We start from the raw sequence: 20,495 nt of genomic DNA, 5'->3' as shown, positions 1-20,495 counted from the left end.
TAGTTGAGCTCGGAGGTATTAGTTTATCCGAACTTGGAGGTATCGGTTTATTTGAACTTGGAGGTATCGGTTTAGTCGAATTTGGAGGTGACTGTTTACCTGAAGCTAGCGTTTTAGAGGGGTTAGGCCCTGAATATGTTGGATAATAAGGCTTTGGATAGGTTTGTTTCGGAAGCGTTATTTTGGGTGGTGGTGGCGGGGGAGGGGTTACTTTGGATGACTGTGGTTGTACAAATACTACGGGTTCAGTCGTAGCAATAGGTATCGGAAGAAAAGGCGTAGTTCGCGGTAAAATAGGTATAGATGGCGGTACAGGTCTATATTCTGGCTGGGGCTTTTTTCTTATCGACGGAACCTCGTGGCTTGTTTTACGTTTAATGGCAGCTTTAGGAATGTACTTGTAGTCAAATTTTTTTTTAAAACTATCTCCAACATTATCAATTTCGATTTCCACGTAATTATTAGTGTAATTTAAACTTATATTTTTAGCATGCTTTGATACAGGATATTTGGATATATATGGAACATCTTCGTAATTATTCTCTTTAAATTCAAATAGCGTGGTCAAGGGGGAATCAGCTGGTATTTTGAACCGTATGTTCTCCTCTCCTAAAACTTGCAGGTAAACGGGAAAGTTTGTATCTAACTGTTTTCCCAGGGCCCCGTCCTTATATTTATTGACTAATTTAAAAGATAATTTGCCTTTTAAATACGGATGACTGTTTACATCATCATTTAACAGCTCGACAAAATTTTGGGGTAGTTCGTACTCTTTGGTCTTGGTATAACGATTGACAGGTATCTCTATTTTTTGATATTCAACAGGCTCTCTAACAGCTGCATCGTTGCCATGGTTTGGGTCACTTACAACCTGAATTTCAAACTTGTTAAACTCTTCGCTTATATTCACCCAATGATTTGGAAATATGATTTCTGCCAACCCAACTTCATAATCGCTACTCAAGTTAAGAGGTTGATGCAAATAATTTTTAAAACTTGATTGGGTATTGTTTGGGTATATATCTAAACACGTATTAGACGCTAAAGTTAAAAAGAAGTCGTCATTCATGACTAACGCCTGTTTATCAACTAACCCCAACTTCTTAAACAAACCTTATTTTATACATAAATTTCATAAAAAGATCGGCCATAGCTCGGTAGACTGGCCGGGATTTGAACTCGCCACCTTTTTAGGTATTACATTAGTAGACCCTGCCTTTAACCACTGAGCTATGGACGATCTTAAAATACACGCCGTTTATCTTCATCAAAAAAACTTTAAAAAATTCTTAAACTTTTAAAGTCGTTACCCTTGAAAAATCTACGTAGCTAGGTAATTGACCTTACCCGATTCCGATAAAAAAGACAACGCCCTGACTAGTTCGAGCCGGTTTTCAACTTGTTTGATGCAGTTATTATATAAGACGTTGGGCTTTAATAGTACGTTTCAGGGTGTGGTCGACAGGGTGTGGTCCTTAAAAAATAAATTTTTTTATCTAGAGAACTTGTTTAATATTAAATCTGCTCTCGGTCATTTAGTATATAAGCTCTGTGTTTCGCGGAGAAAGTTATCAGTTGCTCAGCTATGCTCTTAAAAGTCCAACTAAAGATGTCTTGCTTTAACTCGTGCCGCTTTTGTTGGGTGAGTAAAGACCAAACTCAATTTTCCAACGGAAAAGGGACCAATTTCGATTATGCCAACTGTCTCTTCTCGGGCATTGCCTGAAAAGGGACCAATTTCGATTCATGGGCTAGATTTACGTAGCTTTTCCGTACAATCTCGGCTTTGCTACATGTGGCTGCACAAAAAGTTGCGTAAATTTGTCAGAAGTCGCAATTTCTATCGCGACTTCTCCTGACAGAGTGACCAAGCCATCAGTAAGCTATTTTCGTGCATCCTGATGGCTAATGTCGAGGAGGTTTATGAATCGACCTTCATTGCAGTGTGATATGCGTCCATACAACGGACTATTGCAATGAAGGAAAATCGAGTTTAAGTTAAGTCCTGCTACTTCTTCCGCGGCAAGACTTAATTTGACGTGTTTTCCATTGGTCTCTTGAAAGTTGCGTAAAATTTGTGTGAAGTCGGCTCAGCCATAAGAATGCACGAGCAAAGCCTTTTGGTTGTGGTTCGATTTCATTCGCAAGGTCGGGCTGACGCTGCAATGAAGGAGAAGTTCTGGCTCAAACAACCAGACCAGAACAAGAAGACCAAGCCTCGCAGTGGCTCGGATGTAACTTCCTTCGGGAGGTAAAGGGCCAACGAAGAATTTTATCGGTCCGTACAAGCCCACAAGCCCTACTACCGCATAAGGTTCTGCGTACCCTGCACCAAATGGAGCACGTTCTCTTCAGTGAGGCCTTGACTTCGATGTCCTTCTCAAACTTAACAGCTGTTCGCTCGATCAACGTGGATAGGATTCGGAGCCGAAATGCCCAAGATCATCATGAATCAATGGAGGCATGTACCACCAGAGTGCCTGAAAAAAGCTAGTGGCCGACGCCCCACTAGAGTGAATGCCGCGTTGATGTCGTGAAATTGTTAATAAAACGCGGCGCTAATTACGATTTAAAGAGCGGCTTTCAGTTAAGCTTTCGACTAAAATATCAAGTTTTGAAAATCAAAATGTCACTTTGAGCAAGATGCTTTTTACGCCAGAGATAAAAACAATTACCTTCAAAATTTCGATTTAAAGACTGGTTTTCATTAGCGGTAAAAGTAGCGGTAAATATTTCTGGTTTTAATTTAATCTTTGTTTATATTTATATTCTTGTTATTCTCTATTTATATTCTTGTTATTCTCTATTTTATTGTATATATTATTTGGTATTTGTTATTAAAAAATCTTTATTTATATATTTGTCTTTGTTTCTCAGACATACTTTAAAGGTTTATGGTGGGAAATTCAAACGAGAATCTTACAAAATAACTAGACTGGTTTATTAAAAGAACTACAGCCTCCGAGGGTTAAGCCGAGCTTGTTTTGGGGGAAAAATGGGTAAAACCCCTCTAAAGAGTCATAGCATGCTGGAAGGTAGGGTTGGTCAGGTAGGAGTTTAGCTTAATCTTTGGGTGGAAGTTTGGTGGATGGGGAGAGGGCGGCCATTTTAGGGTGGCGGCCATCTTGGATGTCTGCATATCTGTATAGTCCCTACTACTACCGATAGTGCAATTCGGCCGTAGCTTGACGGAGGTAGCATTGCGGCGACCCCGTTAGAAAGTATTTTCATACTTCGTGGCGGGATTAGCACATCGACGGGCGAATATAAATCCAACCCCACCGAGTCTGGGGTCGCCCGTGTCGGAATAAAAGCGCATGGATGAATTTTAATAAATGCCAAAGACGGCAAGCGATTTTCGTTGTTTAGGAGAGGCATTGTAAAAGTATCCAATATAGCAGAAGTAATAGTAAATGATGTTACTCTATCCGAAACACCGAGCTTTTATACTAAGCTTAATTTAAATATTAAAAGCTTTGTTTGTAGGCGTGCTATACGGTCTCCGGATCCAAAAAAAAAGAAACGCGTACGAACACACTCTATAATTAAACAAGCCACCGCTTAATTTTGCGCTTTCAAAGGTTAAAAGATAAATTGCACGGGTGTTTGAAGACTGACACATTTTCATTAATGATATTTTTATTACTTTTACGCTAGTTATATATATTTATAGATAACACTTGGTAAATATATAAACAAAAACTAAAAAACATATAAGCAAAATATTAAAGTAAAAAAAAACACAAATTTCAAAAAAAAACAAAAAATATAAGCAAAAATAATAAAACAAACTCCTTATTGAATTTTTAAACCGTTTTGGTAACATAGACTGGCGGTCGGGGCTTAACACTCTAGTCAAGGTTGAAAAAAATCCTTCGCTAACAGCAGAAGACAATCCAAATGCCAAAGCAGCACTGCATATTTTGTATAGAATTGGACCCGGGAAGATTAAAATCACCCAGGAGAATAATGTCAGCAGAGGTGCCATCCAAACCCTGTATTAAGCTATCAAAATACATCCCGTAATCAACGTCAGTGAGTGTAGGGCGAAAGTAAGTAGTGCCCAAGACTAAAGATTGAGAGGACGAACAGCGAATTTCAATAAAAACATTATTCGAAGTACCTTCAAGGTCGCAACACCTACAGCAGTGGACGGATTTCCGCACGGCAATCAAGGAGCAGTAGTAATGACTACCTAGATATGCCAGGATCCAAGATGGCCACGGGTGGTCATCCACCCAAAATATGCTGGCACTCTATTTAAAATATCTTGGATTATTCTACCCTCCAGCAGGCTATTAAGAGGTAATGACCCATTTTTAATACCCCCGGACCAGCCCTCATGATATCATTCCATAACTCAAAGCCAAACTTCAAACTGGGCCCTAAACTAAAACCCAAACTAGGTTATTGGCGCCAAGTTTAAAAACTTACCTCGAACCTTGACTACCAGCTCCCCCCTTTGACTGTACCAATAACGGGGAGTAAACCATTTAATTGGCTCAAAAAGGCCCAAACAAGCCCGAGCCAACCTAGGCTCGCCCGTCAACAGGATGTTGTTGTTTTAAAGTGTCCCGCCTATTTTGTTTGCGCTTCACCGCTGGAAATATGTTTTCGGAGAAGAAGGTTTCTTACCCCATTGCTAAGATGGGGAAAAAACCTTCTTCGTAGTAAGTCAAACCAGCCCTCCAGCAATGTAACGGTAGGGGTGAGGACCTAAAAACAAATTAAAAAATGTATTACATGCATCAAAATTACGAAAATTAGGAAAAATAAATTATTTACCGCCACTTCCACCGGTCTCATTAAGAGGACCGGTGTAACGATTAATTGGGCGACCCTATCGCCCCTTGTAACAATGTGGGGGTGTCCCCCACATTTCCGATGACTATTTTAAGCGGGCCCCGATAGTCCGCGTCTATTAAAGATAAACCCAACATGCTTATAAAGGTTTTTTAGAAATATAAAAAAATACATACCGACGGTGCCCTCGGCGACAAGGATTCCTTGCGCCGTCAGGCTTCTACGGCCGACAATGCGGCCGTAGCTAGAGGGAGGTAGCATGACGGCAACCCCGGTCGAGAGTATTTTCATACTGCGCGGCGGGATTAGGACGTCTACAGGGGAATAGAGGTCTAACCCCGCCGACTCCGGGGTACCCCGTGTTGGAATAAAAGCACACGGGTGAATTTTAGTAAAGGAGAGTGATGGTAAACGGTTATTATTTAAAAGAGGCATTATGATGCGTTAGTAATAGCGAATGATATTCCTCTATCCGAAACACCGAGCTTTTATAGTAAGCTTAATTGAAATATTAAAAGCTTTGTCTGTAGGCGTTCTATGCGGTCTCCGCATGCAAAAAAGAAGCGCGTACAAACACATTCTTAAATTAAGCAAGCCACTACTTAATTTTGCACTATCAAAGTTTAAAAGATAAAGATGTGAAAATTAATATCTTGAATAAAGAGGCCAAAGTAATAGAGACAATTAAGAAATAAATTACCATACATTTTTGACACTAAACAAATCTAGGCAAATTAACATAAACTTACTTCCACAAAGTCTTTTTTATAGGTCTATATAATAATGTGTCTGACAAATTGTAGTATCACCTCTCACTGATAAAATTCTTGTGAGTCCGCTTAGTCTAATTGAATAAATTAAGTTTATAACTAAAAATGCATTGCCAAAGCTTAAACAAGATCTTTGTGGGAAATAACCCAGTGATCAAATCCTCGGAAGTTCGTTTAATTGAATAAATTTGTCTAATTGAATAAATTAAATTAAAATTGCACTGTCAAAGCTTAAACAAGAATATTGTAGGAATTAATAAAGAGGACAAAATAACTGAGACAATTAAGAAAGTAATTAACACTTATTTTCGTCACTAAACAAATCTAGGCAAATTAACATAAACTTATCACTCCTCATTGGCCAAACCTGCCAACACCTCAAAGCGACGTCAATAATTCTTGAAAAGCGGGCTGCAAAAATTTAAGATCAGAAAGACACTCAGGATAAAAACCTTGGTACGCACCAAGTAGTCACTTAGCTTCGAAGCCATTAGTCTGTCTCTGATCTTTTTGAACAATCTTTAATAAAAAAAAACATCGGCTTGAATAAATTTTTTGCGGCCTGACTGTAATCGAAATAGATTAATTTTACGTTACGCTAACTAGTATAGGCAACCCTAATTTATATCCCAAAAAATAATTCGAATTCCTTTTAAAAATAAAAATACACTTACCTTTTAACCTCGACAGCAATGGGGCTTGAGGGCTAGCCGAAATTGGATTCCGCGATAAAGGTCCAACCCGGCTAGCTTCTAACTTGCTGGTTTAACAAATGATAACGTTCTTTGGAAAAAACACGTGGCTTTCACCACAATGCATACAATGTGGGGGTTTAAAGGACCGGTGTAACAATTAACTGGGCGACCCGATCGTCCCTTGTAACAATGTGGGGGGTGTCCCCCACATTGCCGATGACTATTTTTAGAGAGCCGCGATAGTCCGCGTCTATGAAAGATAAACCCAGCATGCTTATTAAGGTTTTTTTTAGAAATATAAAAAAAATGCATACCGACGGTACCCTCGGCGACGAGGATTCCCTGCGCCGTCAAACTGCTACGGCCGACAATTCGGCCGTAGCTAGAAGGAGGTAACATAACTGCAACCCCGGTTGACAGTATTTTAATACTGCGCGGCGGGATCAAGACATCTACAGGCGAATAAACATCTAATCCCGCCGATTCCGGGGTTCCTCGTGTTGGTAGAAAGGCACACGGGTGGATTTTAGTGAAGGAGAGTGCTGGTAAGAGGTTGTTATTTGAAAGAGGCATTATTTAACGTTAGTAATAGCAAATGATATTCCTCTATCCAAAACACTGAGCTTTTATAGTAAGCTTAATTGAAATATTAAAAGCTTTGTCTGTAGGCGTTCTATGCGGTCTCAGCGTGCAAAAAAAGAAGCGCGTACAAACACACTCTAAAATTAAACAAGCCACCATTTAATTTTGCACTATCAAAGCTTAAGAGATAAATATGTAGAAATTAATATCTTGAATAAAGAGGCCAAAGTCATAGAGACAATTAAGAAATAAATTACCATACATTTTCGGCGCTAAACAAATGTAGGCAAATTAACATAAACTTACTTTCACAAGATGTTTTTTATATAAGCCTAACCGCTAATATGTGTGGCAAACTGTAGTATCACCTCCCGCTGATAAAATTCTCGTGAGCCCGTTTAGTCTAATTGAATAAATTAAGGTTATAATTAAAAATGCATTGCCAAAGCTCACTATAGATCTTTATGAGAAATAACCCACTGATCAAATTTTCGGAAGTTCGTTTAATTGAATTAAATTTGTCTAATTGAATAAATTAAATTAGAAATGCACTGTCAAAGCTTAAATAATAAATTTGTAGGAATTAATAGAGAGGTCAAAGCACTTGAGACAATTAAGAAACTAATTAACACCTTTTTCGGCGCTAAACAAATCTAGCTAAATTAACATAAGCGTACTTCCGCAAGGTGGTTTTTTATATAGGCCTATTCACTAATGTGTCTGGCAAAACTGTAGTATCACCTCCCGCTGATAAAATTCTCGTGAGCCTGTTTAGTCTAATTCAATAATTTAAGGTTATAATTAAAAGTGCATTGTCAAAGCTTACACAAGATCTTTGTGGGAAATAACCCATTGATCAAATATTCGGAAGTTCGTTTAATTGAATTAAATTAAAATTGCACTGACAAAGCTTAAATAACAAATTTATGGGAATTAATATTGTAAGGCCAAAGTAATTGAGTCAATTAAGAAATTAATTAGTAGCTTTATTAAGACGTGGAGGTAAAAAACACAGTTTAAAGTAGGCAACACGTTCAAACCTGTTGTCAAAAAAGCCCGCCAAGATATTGTATAAAAGCCCGAAGACTAGCAGCAGATTATCACAACGAAAATTTATTTTTATAATGAGCCGCACGCAAGAAACCCAGGCTTTATTCGATTCGCAACCCTTCTCTCCGGAGATTATATCTAGTCGTCTTAAACGGAAGACTCCCCAGGTCGCAAAACCCGAGCCGACGGAAGAACTCATAAACTCCGACGATGAATCTTTCGTTCAGGCGGTACTTCAGAAACATATAGTAGGCGCAAACGGCATTGAAGGTTCCTTCCGCATCCGGAAAGACGGGCAGTATTTCGAAACGAAAGTCCCTCCGCGCTTCGGTGAATTTTACGTAGACGTCGCCGTGTATAAGTTCACGGATTTCAAGCACGCGCAGGCCGACAACATTTGGGATTGCACCCACAAGCGCCTTAAAACGGTCTTGGGGGCAAAAAATAAAGAGGGTATCAAGCTACTCAACGCTTTCCTTACTACTAATCTCGTCATCCTCATCCTCATCTGATATCGGAGTGTCCTCCATAAATCCCTCGTCTACATTCCAATCACGAGTACGAACTGTGGCGGTCTAAAATAATTATTAAATACTCATAAACTTATCCTGAACTCAAGTTGTAATGTTGATCTGAAATTTTTTACTCTAAAAATATCAACTCTTTAAATTTTAAATTAACTCATATTGCACGAAAGTATTACCTATTATATTTTAAATTAAATTAACTTAACCCTAATTTATATCCCAAAAAATAATTCGAATTCCTTTTAAAAATAAAAATACACTTACCTTTTAAACTCGACAGCAATGGGGCTTGAGGGCTAGCCGAAATTGGAATCCGCATTAAAGGTCCAACCCGGCTAGCTTCTAACTTGCTGGTTTAACAAATGATAACGTCCTTTTCAAAAAACACGTGGCTTTCGCCACAATGCAAACAATGTGGGGGGTTTAAACGCCTCCGGAAGCTGGGCATACCCGTCCATCCAAGTAGTGTACCCCCACATTTCGTACCTTCGTAGATGTAGAATGTAGGTCAAGGTTAGTAGGTCAGTGTAAAAGTAGGTCAATGTCACAAAAAATTTCAATGTAGATGTATAGGATGACGTAATGATTGATGTAAGCAACGCCCCTAGCGCCGCCGCCGTCTAGCGGGAAACCCGCTCAACCGCGCGCCGCCTATTGGGAAACCCGCGAAAACCGCGCGCAAACTCGCGAAACACTGCGCGTGAATCTGGCAGTTTCTTCGACAACTGTATAAGTGACGTTATTGATATAAGAGATGAGGATGAATGGATAAAGGTTGAACTTATAGCTTGAAACATGCATTGACAAGGGTTAAATACAAAATCTTTCATCGAGAAAGTGTAATTATGGAAAATAAGTTAAGCCTAGTGTATTATAACAGCGAAAGTCCTCTCAGTTACGGTAGCGTAAAGAAATTGAAACAAGGAGTGAAAAATGTTTCGAAGAAAAAAATTAAGACGTGGCTTCAGTCTTAGCCAACATATACCATTCACAAATCAAGGAGGATATACTTTCCAAGAAATCGTACTTACAATACAATAAAGTATTTCAGTGCGACTTGGTTGATTTACGAAATCTTAAAAAATATAATAAAGGGTTTCAATATATTCTAACTGTTATTGATATTCTCTCAAAATATGCTTGGAGTCTTCCTTTGAAAAATAAAACTAGTAAAGAGGTTTTGAAAGCTTTGCGGAAAGTTATTAAAGAAAGAAAGCCGTTACGAATTAATGTTGATCAAGGTAGTGAATTTTTATCAAAATTGTTTAAAGATTATTATACTAGTGTAGGTGCGATTAAATGCGGGGTAATTGAAAGGTTTAATAGAACGAAGAAACTAAATTACATTGATGCCTTACCAAAAATAATGAAAGCCTACAATTCAACTGTACATTCAAATAATGGTTTTGCTCCTGTTGATGTCAATTTACAAAATGAGCATTTAGTGTGGAACCGTCTGTGTGGTAAACAATCTAGGGCAAAACCACCAATGTGATCTTGTTAGGCTATCAAAAAGCAAACCTTTGTTCGAAAAGGGTTAAAAAGGGTACTGGACCAAGGAAATATTTATCATTTCAAAAATTCTGTACAGAAACCCCGTTTGTTATATTGTGAAGGACTTTGATGATGAAGAAATAAGGGGAGCCTTTTACGAATGCGAACTTCTTGTAAAATATAAAGAATTGTAATTGAAAAATAAAAACATTTAAAGTTAACGAGTCATGTCGAACGATTCGTTTTACATAACTCTCGTGAGTACGGCTTCTACGAACGTGTTTCCGGGAAACAGGCAATCTCATTTTAAAGTTCAGTTACCAGCTCCATGGAATTTGAATGGAAACTGGTATGTGGGTTTAGCCGAAGCATTTTTACCTAAAGCTTGGGATAATGTGTCTGCAGACTATCTATATTTTAGGGCCGGAGCGTATGATTATACAGACAATATTTGGGATCAATCTAAGGTGGAATTTACTGGCGGAACTTTACGTGGAGATGGTTACGACGCGTAAAAAAATTTATTAAAATCTATGAACAATGTCATACTATCGGAAATACGATCTTCGGCATAGATGTTTGAAACATATAGTGACGATAATGAAAAAGCTTTTTGCGCCGTAACGGCATTTACAACCTCATATTGCCTAATAACGCCACCGAACAATCCGCTTCTTGTACGGCGCTTTTTGACCATTCCAGGAGTGGATAACTCAAAACGAAAATAAGGGGACTGGATAATGGGGAGTGAAAGAAACCTTCGACCTTCTAGGGTTCATCCCAATTAGAGCCTTAGAGGCTTTATAATACCAAAAGACTCGCAATATGATTGCGTTTTGTAGACATTTCGGCTTGAAATGGAGTATAAGTAGTAAGGTATCGCGCAGGGGATACTAATTGGAGTGGCCAGTGGCTAGCGTAGTACGTGCACCATGGTGGGAGTGTTCTTATTGGCTCGCTGACATTCGCCTTCGAAGCCACCATTAATTCTCATCAAGGCGAAAGCTTTTTGGCCCCCTTTTGGAAGAGCAATGCGGGTAAGACCGATGATGCGTGAAGGAGTACAGGACCCGAGTTCAGAACTGCCCCCCCCTTTTGGAAGAGCAACAACGTCAATATCGTGAATGGATAGTGTTACAGCATCGAAATCATGCGTTGCCCTTGCCATCTGAAGCGGCTCCTAATCGAATCGAAGAACAACAACGTGGGTTGCCCTTACTGTCTGAAGCGGCCTCTACTTCCACATCGGACACGACTCCTAACTCTAATACTAGTCCTGATCGAATCTCAAACCCCAACCGTAACCCTAACTCTTAGTCTTTTTTATTTATTTTAAATTCAACCATCAGAACAAAACTTTTGTCATACACATTATTATTTTCAATTTTTTTACTCAACAAAGGTCGAAAATTTTCTTCTAATTGGGTGTATCCAATTATTTTTAGTTACAAAAACAGTGTGATGTCTTAAAGGAAAATCGAGATCTCCATCGCAATAAAACGTTTGTCCGGCGTGATCCGGAAACGCAAAGAGGCTTCCGTCGCATTGATAGCATCCAGTCGGATAAGGTTTCATTTTATCGGTAGACATATTATCAGGAACTAGAACTAAACGAGTTATCGACTAACGCGTTAACAAAAACTAGAAGCTGTCTTATATAAAGTTCAGAGATTTTCCGTCGTAACTTGAAATAAAACTCTTAACGTATACCTAGGAAACAAACTAAAATATCTAAAATAATATACACTATAAAGTTCTAAAATACTTTTCATGGGTCCGTTTTAAACCCAAAAGGCAAAGTGTTACAACCTTTAATTACACGTTTGTTAAACGTAAATCCAAAGTTTTTTTCTAGTTTTCGACTTAAAAGAGTGGCCGACGTTTTACTTCGATTGTATGCTGTGAATTGTTGGGTTATATACCGTATCTTTTTTCTTCTACAAACTGCCACCCTGTTGTGGCTCATTACATGTCACTCACTTGCTCACTCGTAACAAGGGCATGTCTTTTACACGATATTTATATTCACCGCAAGGAGTACAAAAGTTACGTGCGTCAATCAAATACCGACGTACCCTAGGGATGGACAATCCTAGTTGTTTTTTAAATTGTACTAATATGCACCTCCTAAATCGGTCGCAGTCGCGTGTAGTGCAAAAATAATTTGATTGGCCGTAGTCAGGCACGTCTTTTAGCGTACCGTCACAGTGTGGCAATAGAGATGACCCTACGTGGCATAACTTAGTTGCTCTAGGCTCTCCGAAAATCTCTCGATACAGGCCCTAAGTTTGTACCATTAAAGTTATAAAAAGAAATACATACGAATATAATAATATCAAAAGAAATATTACTTACATTTTGAATAAAGTATTCTAAAGAAGAAGCCAAATTCCGAATAAAATATTTCACCATTTCTGTATTAAGAAACTACTATCTGCACTATTTAAACTGGAACTTATATTTGAGGCAAAATGTAGCGGCAAATATATGATGTCATTATCGCCATTTTGGATTTAGGGATATCTGGGTGGTATCTTCTACTTATGTAAAAAGAATACAAGTTAATACATAAGTGAATTGACTTAGTAGGGTTAATAAGAATATTATTATTTTTAAACACCAAGTGAAGACTGTGTCTATGTCGCTGTATAAGTGTGGTGAGAAACGTGATTGTAAAGTAGCCACAAGATTTTCAGTTGAGTCAACTTTACGCAATATATGATCCAAAATTGAATTAGGATCACGAGTAAGGCTACGGGTTGTCAAAAGTTCCTGTAAAGCCTCGTGTACAGCGGTCGTGGGCACAGACTCTTTTTTCCTGTAATGTGTTTTGCCGAAGTCGCATCGCCAATCTTTTTTCTAGGAGTAGGGCTAGGAGAAGACCTATTAGTCCTGGCAGGCCGTTTTCATTCATGGCAAGTAAAAGAATCAGCGTCTGCACACTTTTTGTGCAATCGCTTCTTACATTCACCAGTACACCAATGAACAGATTGCTGTCCAAATAACGGAGCATCACATCTCTGACAAAGATCTTTATATGGAGCCATCTTCAGATATAGATCAGCTAAAGATCAGTAGGGGTGCTACGTGAACATTCGGAAGACGATGAGCAAAACGTTAATAGCAACCGAAACCAGTTTATACTAATAACACCATAGGCGCTACGGCTTCACTTTCGGCAGATAAGGCAGAACAGTTTATATAAAACAATAATAAAAAATATTTAAATAAAAACCCACCACCTTTGAAAAAAATTGTCGCGGCTTAGACACCGGTGGATCCGAACCCACCGGCACCCCGAGACGTGGGTATTAAAGTCTTAAAAAACATAAAAGACGTATTAAAATTGAATCCGAAATTTAAACTCTAAATTATTTACCGCCACTTCCATCGGTCCTAGTAATAGGACCGGTGTGACTATTAAATGGGCGACCCGATCGCATCGCCGGACAATGTAGGGGGCATCGCCTACATTCGCAACGCCGACTAGGGATAAACGCTGCCGGATGGATTTTAATGAAAAAGATGCAGGGTAGATGTTAAGAGTGGATTTATTAAACGCTGCTAAAAGGCTGTGGTTTGTAACCGATTGGCTTAAAAAGACCAAATTAGGTGGCATATAAATTTCATCTCTCGGGTGTTGAACTGAACTCCTTACCGACTAGCAACTTGACCAAGTTTACTCTACTTGCACTGAGCTCCACGCTGGTCAGGCCTTATATACCTCGGCCCTATCTGTAGTTCGGCCCATCTAAACAAAGGGGCGCTCAAGTAGTGAAATAGAGCACCCTCTAGCTAGAGACTCCATGTTTGTAGTTTCATTGTTAAGGAGATACTTACTTTACTGGGAGGCTGTTGCGTGGCCTCCGTGTCGGTCTTTATATCTTCCACCAAACGGTGGAAGGCGTTTAGCAGCTTGACGCCGTCCCAGTTCTTTGCGTCGATTACTCTTTTGAGTCTTTTGTGCGTACACTCCCAAAGCTTATCCGCCTGGGCGTCTTTGATATCTTTGAATTTATAAACGCAGACGTCTATATAGTAGTCGCCCTTTCTCGGGGGCACTTTGGTCTCAAAATATTGACCCTCGCTTCTAAGACGGTACGACCCCTCGATGCCGTTTACCCCGACGACGTGTTTTTGTAAAACCTCCTGCACGAAGGTCTCGTCGTCGGAGTCAATGAGGACTCAGGTCTTAGAAACTGATTTAACGTGCGGCGACCGTCACTAGGTCCCGGTCGACACCCGGGAGAAGACGGTGGAGAATCGATCAGCGACTGGGATTCGGGAAACTGACTCATGGTTAGTTCGATTGTGAAAATCCAATGCCGATGTTCGAGCTTTTGTACGAAATCTCAGGGTCTAGAGACGATTTTCTTTACGGCTACATGTTATCAGTTACCGAGTTAGAAAAGATATCGTCGGTTGTAAAGCATATATTGAATAATTTTTCGCGAGTACTTTTAATGTTATTGAGTGACAACGTAATCTTAAATTTAGTTTAATAATTGTATGATTAAAAATGTACATAAGATATATAAAATAAGATATAAATGAAAAATACACAAAATAAGATATAAATGAAAAAATACACAAAATATATACATGAATAGAAAATACAGAAATTAAAAGACATAAAAAATATATTTAATAAGTAATTTTTAAAACAATTGGCCCCTCTGCAACGAATCTATAGAGTATTATACTCTAAGAATATTTTAAACCTTATCAAATGCTAATGTATACTTACCACCCGGCATAATGATTTCAATTGGGGTGCCTCGCGGTACTGCAAAAGATTAGTTTATAATTAATAAATGATTCATTATTTTAAAAAGTTTTCTATTTACCGTCAGATAGGTTTAACGTTATCTCACGATGATCAGCGTCAGGAAGTGGAGGCCCTTCCTGAATGACAACAGCCTGGGGTGGATGTTGAATGCGCTCAAGCGGATCATCGGGAGGAAGGATTTTTGGAGGAGGGGAAGGAGTACCAGGGTATGGGGGAGGAAGGGTTTCGATACAGGGCCGGTATTCAGTATTGACAACGTGACGTAAAATAGGGATGTCTATGTCGTTATCATCACCCCAATTACTCTCCCACGAATAAGGAGATTCAGCGCCGGCCGGAATTATATTACGATTGGGTACCAGCGAAACCGGAGATTCGGCTAAACCCCAATCAACCGAAACGGCGCGGCTCTGAGGTGTCGTTTCTTGAGCGTTGAAAAAGACCTCAATTTTTTTAGCTCTTACCAGAGCGCATCTATCTCCATTATGAGGGAATCGTAAATGGGGGTCATAGACATCATCCCCTCCAGGCATAATACGAATTGAAGGGGCACCTATCCTTCCTATATACACAACCCGGAGGTTTCCAAGAATAAAATTTAAAAATTCTTTTGGATCAGGCCCTTTTACGTATCGCAACCTCGGGTTAATTGTTGAAGTACGGTTCGGATCTCGTCTTGACCGTATTCACCATCACGCCCTAAACCTGAATGTCTGAGGTTGTTAAAAATAACCGTGTTATCCATTCAACGGAAACATTCCTCATCAGGAATTTGAAAATTCCTAACGCTACGCTCTCCGCTATCGCGTATGCACCCTATCTAATAAAATCAGAGACACATATAGTACATTATCTTATATTCCCTTAGTTTGTAGTTTATTTTATGCTTTCCTATACGGAGATTTCGAAAATACCGATATTTGTTACATTTAAATTACTTTTACCTTGAAATTACAATTTAAAAGTGACTCCAATTGTCCACGTGGCCCAGCCTACGTTTGAATATTAGCTTAAAACTTTGTTTAAATTTATTCTGATAAGGGGATTGTAATTTCATTAATTTTACTTACATCTTAAATTGTTTTGAAATTTATAATTTACATTATAAGTTTCGGTTAGGGGAATATCTCCAGCGATTCTTTCTGCTATCTTATTGAAAAATATTTAATTTTAGAAAACAAAACCCGAATTTAAAACATACATAACCAAAAAAAACTTTAACCGTTTAACCTCCAACATTTAATTTCATAAAGGGATCATTAAGGGTTTCGTAGGGGGATTAAAATAAAAACACCAGAAATAATAATTCTTATATTTTTCCAATTATCATTTCTACCCGAAATTAAAGTTAAATTTGTTTCTTACTGTTCTTTGTCCTCGACTCGATGAATGGATGAAGAAAAAAAACAATAAAAAACTTCGACGCGCACTTTCGCACACGTAAAATTTTTATTCGTCCCGAATTTCACTTGGATAAAGGAAAAATTATCGGTAATCTTGGTAGGGGTGATTCGAACGTTCGTCGTGCAGAGCTTCGCCGTAACCTTCAGTTTTCGAATGACGTGGAGAGCCCTCAGAATGGGCTTTTATCCTTTTTGACAAGGGGTTCTGAGGCAGTAGATTCTGGACGAATCACGACGCATCTTGATGACGTTATAAGTTTAAAACTAGAACTTTCTGGAAAAACCATGCACGTAGTGCACGTAGGCCAATGCTTGTTTTGAAAAATATTGATCTGCTTTTGCACGTGTTAATGCTGTAGCCTGGTACGGGGATTCTATTTTGAATTTTTCGGGAAAGTTTACTGTCAATCGTGATATATGGCTTCTATTCTATTTAGTTTGAAAACTTGGAATTTCAAGGGTTAGTGTCATCTTTCAAGGGATAGTACTAGATATGTTATATAAATCGGCGAAATATAATGTCCAGAATAGTTAATTTTAATGTAAATATTATAGTTAATTTTAATGTAAATATTATAGAATCTTATAAGATAAAATCGATTCATGTAATATTAATTAAGAATTATTAAATCAACGTTGATTTAAGAAATCGATATTAAGTTTATTTAGTTCTTTAATTTGTTATGTGAAAAACTTTTTTTTTTGAAAAACGTAAATGAGAGAAAACAAAAATATAAAGAAACATTAAACATTTAAATCGTAATTTATAATCAAATGAAATAGAGATCTCATCTCAAACGGTTACAGGTTCCGTTGGTAATAAACTCTTCTAGTTCAGGTTTTTCCCTGCAACAAATGCTCTCCTCAGAAGTTGGCATAATAACACAGTATCCGCAGATGCACCTAAAAATAACCTTTAGATACGGGCACAAATAATAAGGCTATGTAAAACTCAAGAGTTATATCTTACCAATCTGAGTTCCCTAATCTAGGGTTTTCAGGTTCATGTCCTGGGTTTTCATCTTCAGAACTTGAAGAAGCCAAGGGTTCAAATTGATAAGGCAATACTCCGTGGACAGGATTTTTGCACAGCGCCAAGGCCTAAACTATTATCACTATCACTAACTTCGGAATTTTCAATCTCGTAATTACTTGACTCGAGAGATTCTTCAATATTACTATCATTACTTGATAAAGCGGAGTAAAACACATCACCTGAAGAGGAGTCAGATTCCATTTTTCAGTATAGACTTTTGGTAGCATAGAAAAGTTACTAGCTTTGATCTATCCAATAATGATAACTCAACTCACCTACGTCATACCTTAGCCACTCCCCCTGGACGATTTCAAATTGGTAATAGTGCCCAGTTAAGATTGGAATTAAGTTTCTAATTACTAAATCAATTTTTAATGGGGAAAATTTATACGGATCATTTCTTAGAGGCCCAAACTTTATTTTCAACATGAAATTTTACCTCATTCAAATTATGTGTCAGTAACGCTTTAATACCTCTTTAACTAGAAACCTACAACGTAGGTTCCTAGCTCGACTAAATACAATAGCAAAGCTAGTGGCGATAAAAATGAGGGACTCCCTATTTAAAAAATATATCTCTTAATCGAGGGTTAAAATCTAATAGAAAATACATATATTTTTATTTTTTAAAAAATTGCGATGAAATGAAGAGGTTATTAAGTAAAGTTGAGGCGTTAGAAACTAAAACAAAGGAAAATAAGTGTTACTATTGACTAATCATTTCAAAAATACTGGAAAAATACATACACTTTATAGCTTTAAATTTTGAAGAGTTGTAACGGAATGAGTAAAGAGGTTATGGTTAGAGATATATAGTGATCGTTAGAAACTAAATGACACTAAGATAAGGGTTTCTGTTGCCAAACCATTTTGAAATACTAGAATAATGCATTTTTTGCGAGACTAGAAGAACAAGCGATTGAGTTTATGAAAGTTTATAGCGTTGTAGAGAATACAAAAACTTTAACGTTGTATTTATACATATTTCCCACCCATGAGTATACGAGGACTCCGATAGTTACACGAAACCGTTCAACGGTGATAGTATAAGTTAGTTATAAAATTTTCGATAGTTAAATGTAACCATAAAATTACACGTGAAAGAGTGGGATAAATAAGTAAAGGAAAACAGATGTGTTTGGAGACTATGAAAATAAAAGATACAAATGAAATTTAATATATATTATTGAATCTATACACATATAATAACGTAAATAAAGGCGGTCATCGACGATTTGGAAAGAGATATAAAATATCGATAACTAAGGTTATTCCTAAGATTACAATTGAACGAGTTATATAAAAAGAAAACCAGATGTGTTTGGAGACTTAAAAATAAAAAATACGGATGAGATTTATTATAACGCGAATAAATACGTTCATCGGCGATGGGAAAGAGTTAGTTATGAATTATCACACGCCTATAACTAAGTTTAATCATGCCCCTAAGGTTGCAATTGAACGATTTCGATAAAAAGAAGCAGCTATCGTTGAAGCTTTAGAATATAAAAGATGAAATTTAATATTATTGTATTTATACAGATATAATGATGAAAAATTAAGGCGTTCATCGGTGATGGGAAAGAGTTAGTTATAAATTGTCACACGCCGATAACTAATTTAATTATAACGTTAAGGTTATAATTAAACAATTTCGATTAAAAAGTAAAGAGAAGCAGATGTCGTTGAAGGATTAAAAATAAAAGATACGAATTAACTTTAATATTACTGAATTTGTATGCATATAATGACGTAGTTAAGTAATATGAAACCGTGTATTATGAGAAAGAGGTATTCATACATCTTACATTAAAGAATAGAACTCTTGGACATATAGCTAGAAAAGATAACACCCGTTTAGTGTAAAAGCTCAGACTCAACGTTCGAGATTCATTCGTGCCGAAATTACTGCATTAATATCTCGCAGCAAGAAATTTCTATTCCTGAGAATGGTGAGTACTTAACACTTTTCAATGAGTTTAGAATATTTAGTTTATAGGAAATAGGTATTTCAATAGGCCGAATCAAAGGATGAGACGCAATCCTGTGACAAAGAAGTAGAGACCTTGTTATCTCAGTCGGGATATAAAAAGGAATATTGGAAAGATCATATAATAGAATATGGTTGGGATAGATTATTAGATTTTAAAATATCCTCGTTCAATGGTACTTTATTCATCGATATTAGGAGGTACGCGAAATCGAAGAACGAGCCGAGGATCCTGGGCTTCATTGGGTCGGTATTTACGTTGAAAATGATGAAGGTAATTTTTCTGCAGCTACGGGCAGAGCCCGGATACGTATAAAATTAACCTGGTTAAATACGCATCCAGATGGATCTATAACGATAAATTAATTCAAGATATGTTCTCCCTTTGTTGCGGACCTCATTGTATATTCTTTCTAATTCAAAGCGTTATGAACATAAAACGGAAATTAACTACGCCTTATCTTTATGGAATATCTGCCTGCACTTGTTAAGACATAGATATGAAAAATGTAATCAATAAAATATTTTCAAAAAAGTTGTAATGTTTAATAATCAGATACATTTGTATTGAATGCGAGAATAAAAATATTTATTATTCGGATATATTCTTTTTTATATAATTGTAATAATTATACTTTTATATATAAAACGTAATAATCATGTAAGGACAAGGTTATTTTTTCTTTTGCTTTCTAAAAGTTACCCACTCGATATTAGCTTCGGGCTTTTGAAGCTCTTTCAAACTAGCTTCGCGATTTCTTTTTATTTTGGCTTGTGTAGGGTACGGTTTTAATTTCGTAGTTGGATTTTTCACGAGTCTTTTTTTCGGCGAAGTCTCATCGTTAAGGTTATGTTTCCGGAACTTTGAACCAGAAGCGCCCTGCGTTGATAAGACCTGTTGAATTCGAGACGCCACGGGTTGATTCGGTACCATGGGTGTTAAAACTGACATACTAGGCGTTTGAGACGTCCCGGACTGTTTCGGTACCACGGGTACCATGGGTACTTCCTTTTGATTGTCCGTCAGTAAAGCCGCTGGTACTAAAACGCACTTTTTCATTATCTAATAAAGGCCGAAGCTATTGTTGGTATTAACATTGAAAGCAACGCCGGCCAGAATCGTCCTACCTGTTTAATTAACACCTGTCGCCTCTTTATCACTTAAACCTCTCTTGGATAAATACCTTATAACGTTTTTGTAACGTTGAAGCCTTTTCCTTTTATGTCGATTCAATGGAATACCGCCTGTCTTCAAATTATAACAAATACCGCTTGTACAATCCAATTGGGGTCGCGTCCACTTTGATATTAAAAGTTTTCTTTGTTTCACACCGCTTTTACGCAAGAGATTTAAAA

General features: G+C 37.5%; 3 protein-coding genes and 1 long non-coding RNA gene across 4 annotated transcripts; 1 reads left to right on the top strand and 3 right to left on the bottom strand.

The window, feature by feature from the left end:
• Positions 1-4,826: 4,826 nt before the first annotated feature.
• On the bottom strand, positions 4,827-5,238 carry LOC149709086 (uncharacterized). Its single transcript, XM_089863907.1, has 2 exons — positions 4,980-5,238; positions 4,827-4,918 (listed from the first exon to the last, which is right to left on the bottom strand). Exons 1-2 carry the CDS (start codon positions 5,236-5,238, stop codon positions 4,827-4,829), a joined length of 351 nt encoding a protein of 116 aa, XP_089720033.1.
• A 713-nt stretch (positions 5,239-5,951) lies between these two features.
• On the bottom strand, positions 5,952-6,841 carry LOC149709085 (uncharacterized). Its single transcript, XM_089863906.1, has 6 exons — positions 6,583-6,841; positions 6,431-6,518; positions 6,248-6,333; positions 6,166-6,190; positions 6,038-6,092; positions 5,952-5,984 (listed from the first exon to the last, which is right to left on the bottom strand). Exons 1-6 carry the CDS (start codon positions 6,839-6,841, stop codon positions 5,952-5,954), a joined length of 546 nt encoding a protein of 181 aa, XP_089720032.1.
• Positions 6,842-14,473: 7,632 nt separating this feature from the next.
• LOC149709084 (uncharacterized) lies at positions 14,474-17,350 on the bottom strand. The gene is made up of 4 exons (XM_089863905.1): positions 17,266-17,350; positions 14,769-15,272; positions 14,669-14,707; positions 14,474-14,608 (listed from the first exon to the last, which is right to left on the bottom strand). The coding sequence occupies exons 1-4, from the start codon at positions 17,348-17,350 to the stop codon at positions 14,580-14,582; spliced, it is 657 nt and encodes a 218-aa protein (XP_089720031.1). The 3' UTR covers positions 14,474-14,579.
• A 1,614-nt stretch (positions 17,351-18,964) lies between these two features.
• Positions 18,965-19,563, top strand: LOC149709083 (uncharacterized). The gene is made up of 3 exons (XR_016381289.1): positions 18,965-19,101; positions 19,168-19,413; positions 19,483-19,563. It is a non-coding gene; the product is annotated as an uncharacterized LOC149709083 (long non-coding RNA).
• The last annotated feature ends 932 nt before the right edge of the window (positions 19,564-20,495 follow it).

The sequence above is a fragment of the Phalangium opilio genome, unplaced genomic scaffold (assembly GCF_054372755.1).
Source record: "Phalangium opilio isolate 3A_F unplaced genomic scaffold, DU_Popi_V2 ptg000013l_1, whole genome shotgun sequence".
In the NCBI taxonomy this organism is placed as follows: domain Eukaryota; kingdom Metazoa; phylum Arthropoda; class Arachnida; order Opiliones; family Phalangiidae; genus Phalangium; species Phalangium opilio.
This window is presented reverse-complemented; position numbering and strand designations above follow the sequence as displayed.

Coding starts and splice junctions, on each gene's coding strand:
- LOC149709086 (XM_089863907.1), bottom strand. CDS start 5,238: ATGCCTCTTTTAAATAATAACCGTTTACCATCACTCTCCTTTACTAAA. Junction 4,919..4,979: donor TGTCGCCGAGGGCACCGTCG/GTATGTATTTTT, acceptor TATCTTTAATAG/ACGCGGACTATCGGGGCCCG.
- LOC149709085 (XM_089863906.1), bottom strand. CDS start 6,841: ATGCCTCTTTCAAATAACAACCTCTTACCAGCACTCTCCTTCACTAAA. Junction 6,334..6,430: donor AGGGACGATCGGGTCGCCCA/GTTAATTGTTAC, acceptor TTGTTAAACCAG/CAAGTTAGAAGCTAGCCGGG. Junction 6,093..6,165: donor CCTATACTAGTTAGCGTAAC/GTAAAATTAATC, acceptor TTTTTATTAAAG/ATTGTTCAAAAAGATCAGAG.
- LOC149709084 (XM_089863905.1), bottom strand. CDS start 17,350: ATGGAATCTGACTCCTCTTCAGGTGATGTGTTTTACTCCGCTTTATCA. Junction 15,273..17,265: donor TGAAGAATCTCTCGAGTCAA/GTAATTACGAGA, acceptor TTGTGTATATAG/GAAGGATAGGTGCCCCTTCA. Junction 14,609..14,668: donor TGAAATCATTATGCCGGGTG/GTAAGTATACAT, acceptor AATACTCTATAG/ATTCGTTGCAGAGGGGCCAA.